General features: G+C 42.5%; 2 protein-coding genes across 2 annotated transcripts; both read right to left on the reverse strand.

Moving 5' to 3' along the window:
* Positions 1 to 360: 360 nt before the first annotated feature.
* Positions 361 to 5,230, reverse strand: LOC124179048 (potassium channel subfamily K member 13-like). Its single transcript, XM_046563038.1, has 4 exons — positions 4,913 to 5,230; positions 3,941 to 4,133; positions 2,736 to 2,810; positions 361 to 2,454 (listed from the first exon to the last, which is right to left on the reverse strand). Exons 1-4 carry the CDS (start codon positions 5,039 to 5,041, stop codon positions 1,574 to 1,576), a joined length of 1,278 nt encoding a protein of 425 aa, XP_046418994.1. The 5' UTR covers positions 5,042 to 5,230; the 3' UTR covers positions 361 to 1,573.
* Positions 5,231 to 8,612: 3,382 nt separating this feature from the next.
* Positions 8,613 to 14,747, reverse strand: LOC124177162 (coiled-coil domain-containing protein 85C). Its single transcript, XM_046559232.1, has 4 exons — positions 13,138 to 14,747; positions 11,243 to 11,615; positions 9,406 to 9,671; positions 8,613 to 9,127 (listed from the first exon to the last, which is right to left on the reverse strand). Exons 1-4 carry the CDS (start codon positions 13,696 to 13,698, stop codon positions 9,083 to 9,085), a joined length of 1,245 nt encoding a protein of 414 aa, XP_046415188.1. The 5' UTR covers positions 13,699 to 14,747; the 3' UTR covers positions 8,613 to 9,082.
* Positions 14,748 to 17,547: the final 2,800 nt, after the last annotated feature.

The raw sequence follows: 17,547 nt of genomic DNA on the forward strand, positions 1-17,547 counted from the left end.
AAATTATGACTATTCTCTGCCATTCTGACGCTTTTGAACGTCATTGCAATTTATTCATGCTGTCTGCGCTATGTTCACTTTTTTATTCACGTGTTCAAGTTTTTTTTCCCCACCCCGTTTCTCTCAACAACATTGTTTACACCACCGTGAAACGTGAGAGTGTCTCAATATTATCGCGATGTGAGAAGGGTTTGAAAAAAATATCAGTATTATATTTTTTATCCCAATCCACTATCTATGTCATACATTTCGTGAAACGCAATTATTTTCATTTAGACGCGTCAAATTGATGATCGAAAATCGCCGTTGTAGGAAATACTTGACAACGAATTTAAATTCGAATAATAATATAACCGGGGCTCATATCTAACCGAACTTTATTATGATACCGTTCTACACGAGATTTACTTTATAATATAGTCGGGATTTTCATACACTTTGGGAAGAAACGTATAATATTCTTTGTCAGTACTATAATACATTACTTAAAAATATTTTATAGTTATAAATTGGAAATTGCAGTAGAGAGTTGTTACTTCCTTACATGCAAAATAACTTACGATCGAGTTGATTTGTATCATTGCTACATCGGCAATTTCTGCAGTTATATGGGACCTGTACCTAAGAGATTCTAATTTTTGGCACCGGTCATTTTACTTTTGTGACTATAGCCAGCTGGGTGAGTGTCACGCTTGCAACTTATATAATACCATAAATACTGTGCGGTGGGTAATTTTTTTACTGCTGATTTTCTCCAATGCAGTGCCTGTAACAGATCTTTAGCAGATTTTTCGATCTGATTTTCAAAACCGTAGCATGAAGATCTGAAATCACTTGTTTGAATGTAAATCATAGGAGTGGAGAATTAATATCTAAACCCTGCAGAAGTATGTCGCATTGGGGTGGTCCTTATTTAGGGTGTTGGCGAACTTTTTCCATGCCATCCCCCAAATCGATTCTAAATGATTCAAAAGCAATTTATTTCAATTCTTTGTATCGTCCCAGTAGGATTTTCTCGCCATAAGAATAACATGGAATTTTATGACCACTCGACACTTTGTTCTTTTCACTAGGGCAATTTTGGCGAGAAAAGTCTGAATCAAACGGGGATTTATAATATCGCGGGTATAGTCAACTCTTTTAGAGGATATTTTTTCCTTTCTGATTGCTTGATCGCTCAATTATTTCCAGCAAATTTCAGAAAGAAAAAATATCTTCGAAAAGAGCTAATTGTACTTGACAAATCCCCGTTTGATCTAACTATTTCCCATGAAAATTTCCGGAAAGAAAAAATAAAGTGTAAAGTGACGATAAAATCCCGTGTTATTCTTACGGCGGAACAAAACCCTCGTGGGACAGCATAAGGAGTAGAGATATAAATATGAAAAATTTAGAGAGTTGTTTTTAAATCATTTAAAGTCGGTTTGGGAGGCGGTAAGGAAAAAACTGGTCGACATCCTGAATAAGGACCACCCTAATCTCGCATGTATCCCTTTGGATCAGTCTTGGCTATAAGGCTCTTTAAGGCCGGTCACTTTTTAGAGTCTGTGCATCAAGTCCCCGGGAAGTCAGCTCAAAACTTTTCGCTCGCAATAGCGAGAGGGCCGACGGCGCCGGGTTTGAAGGCCGGCTGGTGATGAGGGGTCGTCGAATTCGAGGGAGTTCCACCGCCCCTCTGCATCTGGGCGGTTTCGTAAAGCGTTTTCTGCATCACGGCGAGGGACACTTTGTTCGCTGAGAAAAAATCCTTCATGGAAATCAGCTCGCCGGACAACCGTCTGGGGGTCTCCGAAGAGTCAGGTTCCCCGACCGAGCTGTGCATCGAGTCCCTGGCGCCGATTTTCGTCGGCCTTCGTCGGGCGCAGTAGACGGCAGAGACGGAAGATCGCCTCCTGGGAAGACGGGGTGCGGCCATTCCGCCCCCGTCGCATCGCAGCCTCTCTATCACCCAGTTAAGCCCCTGTTTTATCACGATCGAGGTGACGTTGAGCAGCGAGTAAATGCAGCAGCACCCTGTCACCAGGAAGAAGAAGTTCGCCAGCCGGTACCAGTGCACCAATGGATAGTTCGGCTGCTGGGTCGTCACGAAATCGCCGAAGCCGATGGTCGCGAAGCTCACGAAGCAGAAGTACAAAGCCTCGAAGTAACTCCAGCCTTCCAGAGGCGCGTACACCGCCGCTGCGCAACAAGCAATCCCGCACGAGGCCAGCGACAAGTACAGCATCACCCAGTAGACGCTCGGCTTCCAGTGCTCCAGACCCACGTCGTCGTCGTCGTCGTCCAGGATGTCGGGAAGCGAAGCTCTCGCCCGGGTCGAGCCTCGCGAAATTCGTCTCGAGGCGAGCGTAGTTTTTCGCAGACGTTTCTTCAGCCGTCGCAAGTGGATGCTGCGCAGCACCCAGGCCAGGAAGGTGATTATCCTCTCCAGGAAGAGGTTGAAGAACAGGATACCACCTGGCGGGGTGATATTTTGAGTAAGAGTGACAAGTTTGCGACCACGGTTTAACGCTGGTTCTCCTTTTTTATCTGGAGACAAGTTTGGAAGACAGTCAGTCAAGTGTCTGCGGATCAGCGGAGCGCAAATTTTTTAACTATTACCGTTTCAGTAACTTCGAATATTCTTTACCCTCGTTCGGTTTTAGATGCGAATAATCAAAGAACAAGCCGACATTTTCAGACCAAAAATTGACGGTGAACTTATGGGGGGTGCGATACATATATTCCCCACGTCTTACCGGAACAGCCCAAGAATCCGTAGAGAACAACGGCGACGCGTCCAGCGGTCGTCTGAGGGGCGGTGCTGCCGTATCCTGTAAAGGAGATGGTTAAATATGGGTCAGTCGAGGCGACGAGATAATTTAAAACGCTTATCTCGCCGAGTGGAGTTCTCCGCAATACACGATCGCGCGACATTCTCTTGATTTCGTTGTGTGCCCGGAAAGCCGCGAAGAATAGAAGCTAAGGAGACGCGGAATGAGCGGGTGTATTTGTGAGCGTGCAATTGCGGGCCGAGGATGGAGGCATATTAGCATCTCGGAATCTACCCTCCTACATTCCCACGCATCGCGGGTCGCCGACCTGACGGACCTTTCTTGCCGTCATTATAAGTCGATTATAAATTATATTCTTCAGCAGGAAACTGAAAATACGCATGCGGCCGGAGGAAGAAGATAAAAATTACAGAAAATCCACCAGGTGGATATAGGCGTGCGTGTGAGTGTGTTAATAATAATTAAATTTCGGATATTCGGTGAAATTAAGTAGGTGAGATTAGGGAGTTTATCAATGATAATATTTCTCGCGTCATCGCAAAACGAAAGGCTTGTAAAGATTTATTTTGAGGAATAATCGTTTGCTTAATAGACAAAATATTATTACTAATTCGCTTGAACTGGAAATTTGAGTTTCATGCGTACGATTAATTTCGATTTCTTTCTCTAATTGTCGAACAAAAAAAGTCTGCGGTACATTTAGCGAAGAGTAAAGTATTTGAATATCGTTCGATTAATAAAAAAAAAATGTCATTCGTTCAATTCAGTGGAGCACGCTTTGTGATTTTTACTAAATTATTGAAGAATGATTTTTAACAATCTTTGTGAAACTTCGAATGAACTAAGAACAAGATTAATGACGAAATTTTTAACGCTCTGATTATATTTAATCACAAAGTGATCGTGTGGGAAGACGAAAGTGTTAATTTTTTTAGAAATTCTTACTACGACACTTCACAAATTTTCAAACCTAATACTTTCACACTTTGTTCAAAGATTTTTCAACATTTTGCAAAGTAAAATATTACTCCGATACTGTAATATCCTACATTCGAAATCTCGTCTTAAGCCTACCAATTTAAAGATCAAAAAATTCCACAACCCAATTCTCCCATTCAAGGAGTGGTGATAAATGAGTCGACAAGAATTAATACATTCTGATTTCTCACCGATCGTCGAGACGATGGTTCCAACGAAGTGAAAACTTCCCGGAAAGTCCCAGCGTCGCCGTTTGTTGATAATGCCGGCTGACGAAGCGTTTCCGTAGGCGGATAGAAGTTCGTGTAACCGGTGAACGGCTTCAGACCCTGGCTGAAGGTGTTGTTTTCGAAAGTTGTGATAGACGCGCCAAAATTCAGCAGCCTGAAGATGACGAGTTGATTCGGTAAACAAAGAAAGAAGATATATAATAGAAATATTATATACATATATGTATGAACCGTTGTAAACACGTTGCAGGTTGATTGGCGTTTTGTTGCTGTAATTCTTCCCATAACATTTCTCAATCCCCGATCCATTACCCCGACGGTTATTTATATACAGGTATAGTACACAAGTGTATATCACGCATGTTGTACTTATTTACATTCGCGTCCAGAAGTATACAGCCCTGCATGATTACGTCAGGGATTTTTATCTCCTCGCAAAGAATCGGAGCAGCTCGATTTACGATGCCAAGTCACTGGCGCCAAGTTTTTCTCACCGCATTTTCGGTAACCGTTTGAACCTTAATCATAATCTATCATGCCTCGTGTGGAATTCATGTCACGTTTCATCGCCGTAAACAAACTCTGAGATCCTTCTGACATACGCGAGTTCGTACGCGATTGAACCAAATCGCATGATTGCAAAATTTCGCTTTGTACCACCGAGTGAGCCGAGTATCCGTGAAACAAGAAATCGACGATGAGCTTATGACGTGTGAATAATTATTGAAAGGCAGAAAAATAGTAGATAGTAAGGATAGGACGCGTTTTCGAGAGGAAGTGAGGAGAAGACAAACTTCCATGTGGCGCAAGGGTTGCATGTGCAAAAATTCGCAACGTCAAATTTCGAATACAGGGGAGCGAAAAAAACGAGGTAATATATGCTTCACTCCGATTTTGGGACGCGGTACGAAACGTTTTAGGAAAGTGTCCCACCTGTCGAACTTCGAGGTCAGCTTCCAGCCGTTGAAAAAGAGCGGCACCGGCGAGCATGTAGGCGGCCAGGACGCCGGCTAGCAGGACGAACCTTGCGTTGTCCTCCGCGAGGCCTCCGCACATGCACATCCCCGATGACTCTCATCGCTCTGCCCTGAGCGGACGAATCGCATCCCCTCTCCGCGTTTTTTTCCTCCACGTGCACAACGACGGCCACCGTTGAACCGGAAACGCGCAAACTCCAGATCTCGTCAGCGATGTAAAGACGTTCACCAAGCACCTATCTTCTAGGTGGTATGCGGGGCGAAGAGCTCTCTCTGCGGACAAAGAGAGAGAGAGACAGAGAGAGATAGAGATGTTTAGTAGATATAACAATCGGTTCATCAGTTGAACTAAAATAGATGTAGGTTGAAGGATGGATGTCGAGGGCTTGGATCGTGTTATAGACGCCCACTGTATCAATCGGAACGAGAACGTGTCAGAGATTAATGAAATTCTTCAATCAGATAACTGATCGTTATATTCGACAAATCGGATTCTGCACTTCGCTCAAACCTGGCACGTTGAACGCGGATGTCGTTTATATCGGATAGGCGACATCACGTTTCGCATTGAGATCAAAATACGTGGTACATGTTTGTGTATGTATATTTGCTTCTACTTTTGACTTTGTAGATTTATCTGCTGATATCCCGAGGATTGCATTCGAAGAATTGGCATACCTGTAAGATTTATTGCCGTTACCATATTCGCAAAGCCGTTTTAGAGATCGTAAGTACGAAAGTGGAGAAGCGTCTCACGTGAAATTTGTTCAAATTCCAGGTCGCGACGAATGCAAAGTAAAATCTAAAAATATGGCTGTATTAAAAGAAACTGCAAATCAACGGATTTGAATTTTTTCAAATCGCAGGTTACCGCGCGAAAAAAAAGAATTTGTTCAAACCGGAATGCAATTGTGCTATTGTAGTCTATGAACCAGCAATATCGATCACAACTAATCGTGACCCAAATTTGAAAATGTATCCAATCACATATTAGATGCTCATAATTTTATAATTTTTACGCAAATGCCACCTTCAAGTACTAGAATATACGTACGTAGGTATAATACACATTTGCGGTTCACGATCAATTGGCAGACAGTATTCAGTTTGCGTGGGTGCTGATTAGGTACACAAGGTATACCCATTGTCAGTATACGCGTACGGATGTGTGTACAATGAACCTGCAGAGTCCGTGAGAACGACAAGAACCTTATTATAACGCTGCTGTGTAACCGACGATTAGAGGCTTGGAATACATTATACAGAACGGGTAGCGGATCGTCACAGATCATTATAATGTACTTCTCTGACTCGTTGTACCTGATATTTCACACGTACTTAGCCACGGACTCGTGTTAAATTTTTCTTGACTGCAGATTATTGCGGGACTTGAAGAGGATAGACCGGGGACGGATTTGCAGGATATATAGTTTGCGAAATATTTCCCCATGTGAATGAGGGTGAAAAATAAAACTGTGGATAAAAAAATGTTAATTTATAGACCGTATATGACGAGCCGACCGATGTGCGATGCTTTTGGCGTTGCCAAAAAGGGTGTAGTTTTCTAGGGCAATCTCGGGGGGCTGTCATTGAAAGTCTGGGATCCTTTGAGCCGTTAAAAATAGAAATAGATCTTCGTTTGCGGGCATTGAGCGCGTGTCCTCGTCCGCGAGAGAAGAAGAAGCGAAAAAGAAGCGGAAGAAAAACACGAGTGAATAGAAAAAGAAGAGGAAAAATAAAACGACAGTTTTAGAGCCGCTGGGGAAAGTAAACGTTGGGTTAGATAAAGGAGATAATTAGCCGGTGGAATGAAAAGTGCGACCGAAATGTCACGGCGTTGCAATGCGTCAAAAATAATTCCCCCTCCTTTGCTCGCAGCTCGTGTCTTACGTGCTGTCGCAGCTATTATCGTTTTATTATTTTTCTTTTCATTTTGCTTTTCTTTTTCTTCCAAATTTAACACCAAAAATAGCACAGACGTGTGGCGTGTCTTGAAAGATATAGTCATTTAAGTTACACCGCTGCATCCATCGCTCACATGCACAGATATTACAATACTGTGTTAGATTTTTTTAACTCCCTTATTTTTGATATTTTTAAAGCAAATCAAGAAGGGCATTAAATAAAATAAACATACGCACCAATCGCGGATTATTCTCTTCTTTGAACTTTTTTTTTAAACCGATATCAAAATCGGAACAATTATCCCGAATATACGTGCGAAGAGTATAAGTTGAATCACGCTGTATAAAAGTAATTTCTACGTGACTGCAAAAAAAAAAAACGAACACAAGCAACTCATCAAAATTGCTTAGCATTCAATTTTTCGTGCACTAACTTGGAAAGCGTTATCCAATTATGCATGGAGAAAGTTCGATCAGCGGTAACCGCGAATTAAAATAATTACAGTAAAACCCACAGGTAAATATGGGTATACAGGTGTATACGTAAATATCACTTTGATAACAATGATTACGAATTTCTCTTTCGATTCCATCACGTACAATGCAAACAATGCAATTGGTTTACTTCTATTGTATTACCGAAAGTTTCTAGATTCGTTTAGAAACATGGATAAAAAGAAGACTCTAACTTTTCTCCGGAACGTTATTTCAATCAATGTCGTGCACGCAACGTAGATCCAACAGTTTACTAAAAAAAATCATCCGGCTACGGAGGACGACGATTTGAAACATACCGTTTCAACGTTTATTACCCGTTTGGATTTCCGTCGAAATTACCTTTTCTGCGGTATCAAAGTTTTATCGACTACAATAAGAGTTGATCGCGGTTTCTCCTTCGACGTTTTGTCTATAATACCAGTCTATTACTTTACTGATTGACGACTGAATAATGTTTTCGGATGCACTGCAGAGCGAGGCGTTAAACACCAAACATACATATTCCACATAAATGTTCCTAACCCGAAAGCAAAATCGAACATTTAGGTTCTTACTGTATTTTTTTTCTTGGGTTTCCAGTGTAAAAAATATCGATATCGCATTTTTCAGGACAAACTTTGATTAAATTTAATATGAATGATCCCATTGTCAGACTATAAATTAGAATTTTTTTTTCATCTTCAAATACACATAACAATGTGTAAACGAAAAAAAATGTCTCAAACATGAAAAATTCCATGTATTAGTTTGCTCGGTTTATAACTTTCAACAAATTTGATTAAACGGGATAGAATCTGAATTTTTTGAACCGTTTGAAAAAATCGAAGCTGTTAGAAATTTCACATTTCTCGGCCGTAGATTTAGGCAGATTCAGGTGGGAGTATAAGGTGACGGTGAAACAAGCATGACTCACTTCGCGGTTCTTTAATATGCCACATGTGTTAGGTATCGTTGAGTGATTTTAATTTTATTTTCATGTTCTAGTGTACGAGTCGATGACTGTTCAAATAAAAAATAAGAAAAAAAACACCAGGTTCCCGCTTGATTTATCGCATTCATTTCGCCGGAGAGAATTAACAGATTGCGTTTTAAGGCATGTATGTATCATAATTAGTTGGGATTTCGGGAGGCAAGCGAATACCGCACGGCGGCAAAATCGGTCCATTGCAAAAAAAGAAAAAAGTCCAAATAATCACGTAGGTGTATCCGTCACGTTTGATTATAACGTATATGCAGAAAAATTATACCGCGCGGTTTAATAAAAATATATTTTATTAATATAACAGTCGCATCTAGGCAAGCTAACGGCATTCGTATAATGTATAATAGAGGTTTATAAATAGAATATTATTACAAAGAATGTAACAACGTCGCGATCGTTACGGCGATAGAATATTATACACGTGGAAATCCTATCTGTATATAGTGCGTATATATTATAAACTACCTTATATGTATATAATATATATATTTATAAATTTATCATTTTGATAATAATAATCTCTCTATAATAATACTATGGAAGGCAATACGGGCACTTACGCGTTAATGAACACGTGACAATTAATTATACCTAGTGATTCTTGTGTATCTTAAAAATATGTATAAAATATCGAAACTGATTAGGTATCATAGCTCGGCAGATAAAACTGTCTTATTACAACCTAGGATGTGTCTATACTATAATATAACATTGTATAAATATGTACTTTTTGTCTCTCAGGTTAATGTCTCGGCTGAGGAGCTTCCTCTAGCTTTCTCCAAACGACCTGTAACCAAACCAAATATCATTTTTTCATTAGTTTATCGACTGGTTAGCGGAAAATAAAATACGATGTAACGAGATCATTTTAGCGTAATAATTTACCCAGTTTCTCACTCTTACTCCTTAAAATCTTTGCAACCAGTATTAAATGACGAAGCGAATTCTAACGAGTTGCCAAGCGAATGAGAAGTTTAGGAATTTTCTTTTCAAACGAATCTTCAGTTATCCGGGAGTATCAATCGATGACGACGATTCAGCAGTTAGAAACAAAGATCAACTCACATTGCACATTTCTCTGACCAACGCCTTTTCGCCGTCGTGACCACCTTCTCTCTCAAGCTGTTCCCTGACTTCCAAAACTTGAAGAGCTCGAACCACGGCCTCGGGACGACCTCCTAGGGGGGTGCTATCGGCGGGAGAGTTTGGGTTTTCCCAAACTTCACCAGGGGGTGGTTCCCATCCTTGCGCCCTGGCTTGCAGCACGCTTTTATCCTCCTCAAGCTGCTTTACTCGCTGTTCGAGGCTTCGAACGTACTGCATAGTTTGGTCTGCAATGAGAAAATGTAAATGGTGGAATTTTTATTTTTGGATTGAAATGTTTCAGTGATAATGGAATAAGTATAGTGTTGATCAACTAGGGTTTTGCTTTTCAAAGAGAGAGAAGAAAAAAAGGAAAAGTATCTTAGCTTCCGGTCCGCGGAAATTGTGAAATAGCTCTTTAGCCGGTTTCGTGCATTTTTTCATTTGCATCCTCTGCATGCGTCGAAAGAAGAAGTTATTTTTTGCTCTACTGATCGTGAGTTTGCTTGAGACAATTCCTTGAAATCTGCGTGCGGATTGTCGGACATTATCTGAAGCGGTGGTTACATATCTTATTCGATATATAGAGTGGGAATCCGGGGCCGAGTCAGTTGGTTTCATCACGTTCCATGCAGCTCGTCGGGCAATTAGCTTGGTAATTACGATTTCGTATTATTTAATCGCTGTCTGAAGTTACCAGGTCGGCGAAATCGTCGTCTAGAACTGCGTTACCAAATTCCCGTGTATGTTAACGTTTACCACGTTCAAAAATCCGTGAAAGATACTCGAAACACGCTTCCTGCGTCGCGACACTTTCACTTATTTATAGTGTTGAAATAGAAAATTCCTGTGAAATACAATGAGAAAAACAAGGAGATGAAGACTTGGAAGATATTTAACAAAATTACGTCATTGGTTACCGATTATCTACAGGTTTCCAATAGTCAGTCGTCTAATATTTTTGCTAAATATTCCAGAAATTCTCTCTATATATATATAACGAATTGAATCAGACTAACTTTTCGATTTGGAACATTTGCATACTTCAATCGAGTCATTTCACCGGATATAATTTATAAATTCTGATCAATTTTCAATGTATTACTAATTTTAGGGAAGGATAGTTTCATCATGTGTTTTCTGTTGTTAATTGAAAGATATCTGAAGCAAAGTATAAACCGATCGAAAAAGATACTGTCTGCAACTATAAAGTATATTTAAATGTGTACATCAGAAAATAGTGAAATTCGATTGCATAAAAATTTTATAATTACTGTTTGTAACGGAAATGAGAACTCTATGCATATGCATATAATCAGTGGGACTTTTTTCCCATGAAGCCTCGCTATCGTTACACAGAATAAAGTTTCTTCATTGCGGAAAATAGCATTCATGAATGAACCTTTTTCCGATCATCCAACACGCGTAAAAAGTTGAGAGAAAAGTATTCAGCCTAATTTTACTAATTCGTACTGTTCGTACTGTCCAGTAACTACAACTAGTTTGCATTTACTCCTAAACAATGTGTCGTTGTAGAAACTCGTTATCTGTGGAAACCTGAGTTTTCGAACAATTAGCTCGATAGATCGGAACGTTGGATACATCCTTTGACAGTGTCTTCTAAACTGATCCCCAATTGATCAAAGTTTCGACCTTTACCCGCACCCTGCAGGAAATACACTTGATCCTAGATCCAAACGTCGCAGATCGATTCCACATCGTGTGTGTAGGTGCAATAACTAATTGGCAGCGGTGATTAGGAAGGGGAAGAGAGCCAGCGGTTCGGGCATTCGACGTTGTAACATTAAGAAATATTCACCGTTAAAAGTGGAGGTGTGTCTTGACCTCGACGGCACAGTCTCCTCGGCGTTGGTACTGGAGCTGGAACCATCTCCGTCGTCCCTCTGTCCGCCGCCTCTCTCTTCGTCGAGGTAGAGGCAGAGCTCTTTGAGTTCCAGGTTGTCCTTGATGAGCTCCTGCTGCTTGTTGTCGAGCTGCCTGAGCTTGTTTTGGTAGGCCGAAACCTCCTGCCGCATCACGCTAGCCGTGTACCTTCCGAACCTCTGCCATTCCCTCGCCAGCTTTCTACCCTTCTGACGATCGTCGTCCAGGAAGCAGCAGAGGTCCCGGAGCTCCTGGTTGTCGTCGCTCAGACGCTGGTTCGCCTCCTTCAGGGCCCGAAGCTCGTTCAACTGCGAAGAAATCATCACCGATACTTTGAGCTTACAGTTTTATGCCCTACTTCCTGCTCCAGGTAGCTGCTATGCCAATGAATTATGGGCCTGTTACACGGCCCCGTATTACCACCGCTTATTGACCCCGAGAACCTCGTACGCGTGATCCTTCTTCCCTGTGCGATTCGTTTACAAGATTCATTGCTGGCTTATTTAACGTATTTCCAGACTTGTCTACGTTTCTATCACTGCTGTTTATTCTTTGTTTCTTATTATTTTACGAGAGGCAAATTTAGGATTCTGCATAATTAATTTTGGTACGCATGTGGAGAATAGCCGGTAACTGGGCCTGTGGGGTGCAGTTCGGAATCAGCTTGCAAACTGGTTTAGCGAGAATAAGATAACTGCTTGTATCATCTTATTTGAGGAAATTTTTTTTTATTTAAACACGAAATGTTCGGTTCGATGACCTAATGCTTAACTCAGTCGGTCATTTTCATGTTATTAATGATTCGAACATCGCAACCCGGATACACTCATTTTTCATTTCGGTCATGTAATAGTTTAATTGATAAAATCAGTAATGAGACTTGAGAGTGGAAAATTTTTCGACGAATGGTCTACTAATTCAGTTCGACTTTCTATTGAACAACGATTACCGTGACTTGACTGGAACATGTCATTAAACGGTAGTTATCTTGAATACAATGCGACCATCAAAATATTAGAAATTGAAATTGTTTTCATTTCGAGGTACAGTCGATCAAACTTTCGGTAAAAGCAGATATTAGACAATTCGACAGACGTTTTTGCCATATCCCGCCTTTGATCGCAACAAAATTAAAACTTCACCTTCGCGTATAGTTTCTAATGTACTCTGAACACACACCGCAGGACCTCTGCGTAATTTTTTGAACCGATCCGTTCAAGGTTCGAGGATAGTTTTGGTCAGGCCACGACGATTTATCGTCTCTCAAAAAGCTACTTTATTTCTATGGAATGACGATAGAAGCGTGATTCGATTCGACGTTCACTGAACACACAGAACCGGGATGGATTTCTGATTGTAAGAATCGTATTATACCCGGCGGCGAGTCGCTTATGCGATATTGACAGATGCGATTAGTGCAAAATGTGTACATGGGTGCGGCGATAAGTGACGCGTAGAAAATTGCCGAATACCGATTACCGGACATCAATCTCTCGAGTGGATCATAAACCGCGTTCCCGTTCAAGCTGGTTGAACGCAAGCCGAGCGAAACGATCGCAAAACGGATTTATCTTGAATAATCGAACAGCACGTGTGATCCTGAAATCACTTAAAACCGACGTTTCGCGAGAGTTCCTTACGACCGAACAATCGGTAGACGATTATACCTGTACGTAAAACGTCAGCGATGAGCCAGTGGTCGTCGTTTGACCAGCTGACCCAGAAGATGGTTGGTAAACAAGACGGCGACGAGGAAGAAGTTTGACGGCGATGCCGAGGCGTGATAAAATTCCGCGTGAATGGTGATGGTAGAATATCGGACAGTCTTACCAGACTTTGTATCTGTCGGTTCTGCTCGGTGGCGACCCTTGATATGTCGGACTCCGTCTTCCTGACAAACTTGAGCATCTCCACTGGTCCAAGCCTGAGAAAATCCTCGTCCGTGATTCTCTGTCGTTGAACAACCTGGGTCAAAGGATACTGACTGGCGGGAGGTATCTGACCCTGAGGAACCTTGCCCTGGACGTTGTACCCGTGAAGGGAGTGCTGTTTGGCCGATGTCGGATGATCGGGCGGTACTATCTTCGCGGTGTATTTACCCTGGGCATCTTTCTGCCCCGGGGGTTGTACCCGGTGTATCTGCGCGTGACCCTGGTGGGGATGGAGGCCGTTCACAGCCGAGTTCGGGGGCGGCGGAGGTGCGCCTGTCTGCGAGGATGAACCCGGTGGAAAATGAGGATGATGTTTGAGGATGCCGGTCGTTGGCTGCGGAGGAGGCTGATACCGTGGCGGTACCGTTTCTTGTACTGGCTTGATCATGTGCGCTGCGTGCTGTTGCTGGTTTTGTTGCTGTTGGTGGTGATGCTGCAGCGGCTTGTTCTTATTGGACATCGCGGGCGAATTAGCTCGGGGCAGGGCTGCGTCCCATTTTTCGAATAAACATAAATAAAATAAGATACGAGAGGTGAAAAATCGCCGACTCCTCTCAGCTCAGCTCAGCTCAGAGTCAGTCGCTGCTTTATCCGCGACTCGGTCCCTCCGTAATCTGGGTCAGGCGATGCTCCGGGTTTCGCGATCCTCAGACGACCGACGACGAGTGAGGAAGCAACAAGCTGCACACACAAACACACGCACCTTTTCGCGCCACGTCGTTCAACACCTTTCACGATCGGTCAGTCAGTGAGTCAGTGAGTCAGTCAGTCAGTCAGTCAGTCAGTCAGTCGTGTTCCTCGATCGGCATTTCCCTGCACTCCGCGGCTCTCTGCAGTTCCACCAAAGCCTGACAACCGACCATTACTTGGCTCGACGAGGCAGATTGCACACCTTCGTAATCACCGCTACGAACATCTGTTGCACGTTCAGGGACTCAGGTTTACAGGGATAAGAAACCGCACGTCAAACAATCCGAGGCGGACGCAAAGAGCTCGTTGGTTTCCCACCGTCTCCGTATCCGGTTATTCTCGTAATATCGTCGTGACCGATGATCGGTGTGCCCGCACCTTCCTACATGACTCCGATTTCCGTAAGCTCGGGGTGTTCGAAAGTCTCCGTCGGTTGTGAACCGCGCGCTCCGGAATGCGGAAGGTTTTCTTTCCGATCACCGCTAGTAGAGTAGTACACGCTATAGTAAGAATATGGCGTCCGATTTTTCGAGCCTGGAATCCAAACTTGACGGTCTTCGAAAGGTGGTCCAGATTGAAATGAAAGGGCGACGGACCTTTCGATCCCGGGGTTTCCGACCGGCACGAATCGGTTAAACGCGGTATCTCGAAGCGTCGATCTTCAGGACGAATAAACTCGGCGATATCGTGACACACGCAACCGGAGACTGAGCGACTCGACGGATTCTCACGTCAAAATCCACGCACGAAACATGGCGACCCCGGGAGCGTCTGACGTGATTGCGGACGACGCCGCGACGCCTGACGTCACTGCGCGCGGGAATGAGAAGCCGGCCGCTTATTGGTCGTCCAGGATGCAGTGATTTCTGTCGGGCATTAGGGTGGGGGCAGAGAATGTGGGCCCCGAGTGGGGCTGCATTGGGTCAGGTACACGGACAGGTAGGTACACGAATACCACCGTCCCCGGAGCGAACCTCGATCTCACGGCATTGTCAGCAGGTCCTTTTTTCATGGAAGGGAACCCGCGGGGTTTTCGCCCTTTTCGGAACCCCCGGTATGTATTCTGACCACGGGATGTTCACCTGACCATCGAGTAATACGTCAGGTTCACCGTGGGTTCCTGGGTCCCGTGGGTCCATTGGGACCCGGTTCGGCAGGTGCAACGTCGTAAAACTTATATCGCAGCTATAAGGTACCGGCGTGCCCATGGATAACACGTAATTTTGTACCGCTTGCAACGGCTCGCCGATTTCTTTTTCTTTCTTTTTTCCTATGAAGAAGAAGATGGAGAAAATTGTTTTCCCACGATCGTGAGAAGTTTACAATTATACATATAATAAGCCTGCGGAAAAACAAATTTTAGTTTGTTGGTCGTCGGCGATAGATGAAGACAGTTGTTAAAATAGACTTGGAAATTACAAATTTTTGGTAAAATAATTCATTGTCAATGGTTCTCAATGAGTTGATCCTTTTTCAAGGTCTGTAATTACCTGTGCATAAGCTGCAGAAAATATAAATTATCACTAGATAGGTATAAAAAATGGAGTCCAAATTTTTCGAACTAGATATCTATCGTATCACCAGTCCTTATGTTATGGACACATGTGTGAGTAAATTAGTACTTTCTCAATTTGTAACAGATTGAATTACACGATGGTCCTCTTTTAAAATGATTGATTGTTGGACGGATCAGACGATGAATAAACAATCCGTTATGTTCATTCGATCCGGTCGCGCTCCCGCCGTCGTTGCTGGTGCTGCATCAGAAGCGTGGAATAGAAAGTATAATTCAGATCGCACCGCATATTTGGAGCACGTTATACACGTATACGTAAGTATCTATATGCATTAAATACAGACGAAGAGTATTTGTTACGAGGTCATTTTGTATCATTGTTTATCTATAAAAGGCAACTCGATTAATGATCAACATAAAGAAAATGACAAACCGAGTGTGGAGATCGACCGAAATTTTATTCATCTTCTTTTTCTCCTCTTCGTTTTTTCTATCCGATCTGACGAAACATTCATTTCCCCTAAAGACATCTTAAACCGCGCGTTACGCAGTTTTTGACAATGCTTTAATTCATGCATAAATCTCATGCATTTCAAGTTTCCAATTAATTCCACCGAAGTGTTTCCGTCCTTGCTAATCGTACAAGTTGTATAAAATTACATGATCGAAATTTTACCGACATCTTCGACTCGGATATTTTTAATACACATCAAATATACAAATATTAAACTTTTTCGAGCTTCACCCACGTCGCAAAGTTGGTAATTATCTTAGCGCACGTAGAAAAATTTCATTTGTTACAGTAACTAGAAAAATACAGTAAACCAGGTATCGTAGAAAAAACTGTTTGAATATTGTTGGAATTAGAAGAAACGAGGTACACGTAACCATTTTGCGCTACCGTCGATCCTTTTTTGGTAATTGCAACGCAAAATCAGTTTGTTCGGTTTACTCTACTTTTTTAGTTGAACAAGGCTTTAACATCAATTTATTGTCGCACAAGCGTTAAATATTCGCAACAGTTACAAGAAAATATAGCAACAGTGATCGTAATGAGAAAGAATAGTAACGGATACCAGACTTTCCGGTAACAGCTGGAAAACTAATTTTCATTTTCTACCTAGAACCATATTTTTCGATTGTGGTAAAAAATGAAAATAGTCAAGGACCGAGCGGTAACCGGAAATAAAAATTTCTCTCAGTGTGTACAATATAATCGGTGTAAAAAAAAACCAACAAACAAACAAATACAAAACTCAAAATAATTATGTAAAAGGATTGTAAAACGAAGTTGATCTCTGTAACAAGCACGTTGGGCACGTAGGATCAGCATCACAGGCAATCTACAGGTATGCGTGTGTGTGTGTGTGTGTATATATATATATATATATGTATATATATACACACACACGCATATATATAAACATAGGTATAATATGTACGTGTATAAAATTGTTGAAGACTGGTTGCGCACACGTTTTCCTCGAATGAAAAGTGAGCGTGGGGGCAAGATGTGAGAGGTGGGGCGTAGCGGGGCATAAAAAACATCTCTTAGATCCGTTCTCTCGCTATGGTTGGAGGCAAGGAGGCAGCCTCGGTCCACGCAGCCACCGAGAGCGGCATCGAAGTCTCCCTTCTCTCCGTCTCAGTCTTTAGCCCCGCTTCCTCGGGGCCCGCGCCCTTCCATCGGGCCCGTTTTACTACGTACGGTTCTCGGCCCTCGTACCCACGCCGAGCGGAGAGAACCGGGCTCGCAACTCACCGCGTATACACGCACAACAAGAGGCAGGCGCGTAGGTACGATACGTTATACGCACTGCCCAGTCTCTCGAAATGGAACAACGGTATTTGTGAAAGGTCATATAATATGGGCACTTATATATGCGTGTATAGGCGTATGTGCGCGGATCATCGCACACGGCCGTATCTCGACACTGGGACTCCACTTTACGTTCAGCGTGTGTGTTTTATTTAAATATCGCATGGTTTGTCATCCTTGTTGTTTCTGTTTATCCTTGTTATTCTTCTTGTTTTTCACGGTACCGTGCATACAAGTTATTACTTATTATTAAAACATCGTGTACGTACTATGCGATATTATTT

The sequence above is a fragment of the Neodiprion fabricii genome, chromosome 3 (genome assembly GCF_021155785.1).
Source record: "Neodiprion fabricii isolate iyNeoFabr1 chromosome 3, iyNeoFabr1.1, whole genome shotgun sequence".
NCBI classification, from domain to species: Eukaryota; Metazoa; Arthropoda; class Insecta; order Hymenoptera; family Diprionidae; genus Neodiprion; species Neodiprion fabricii.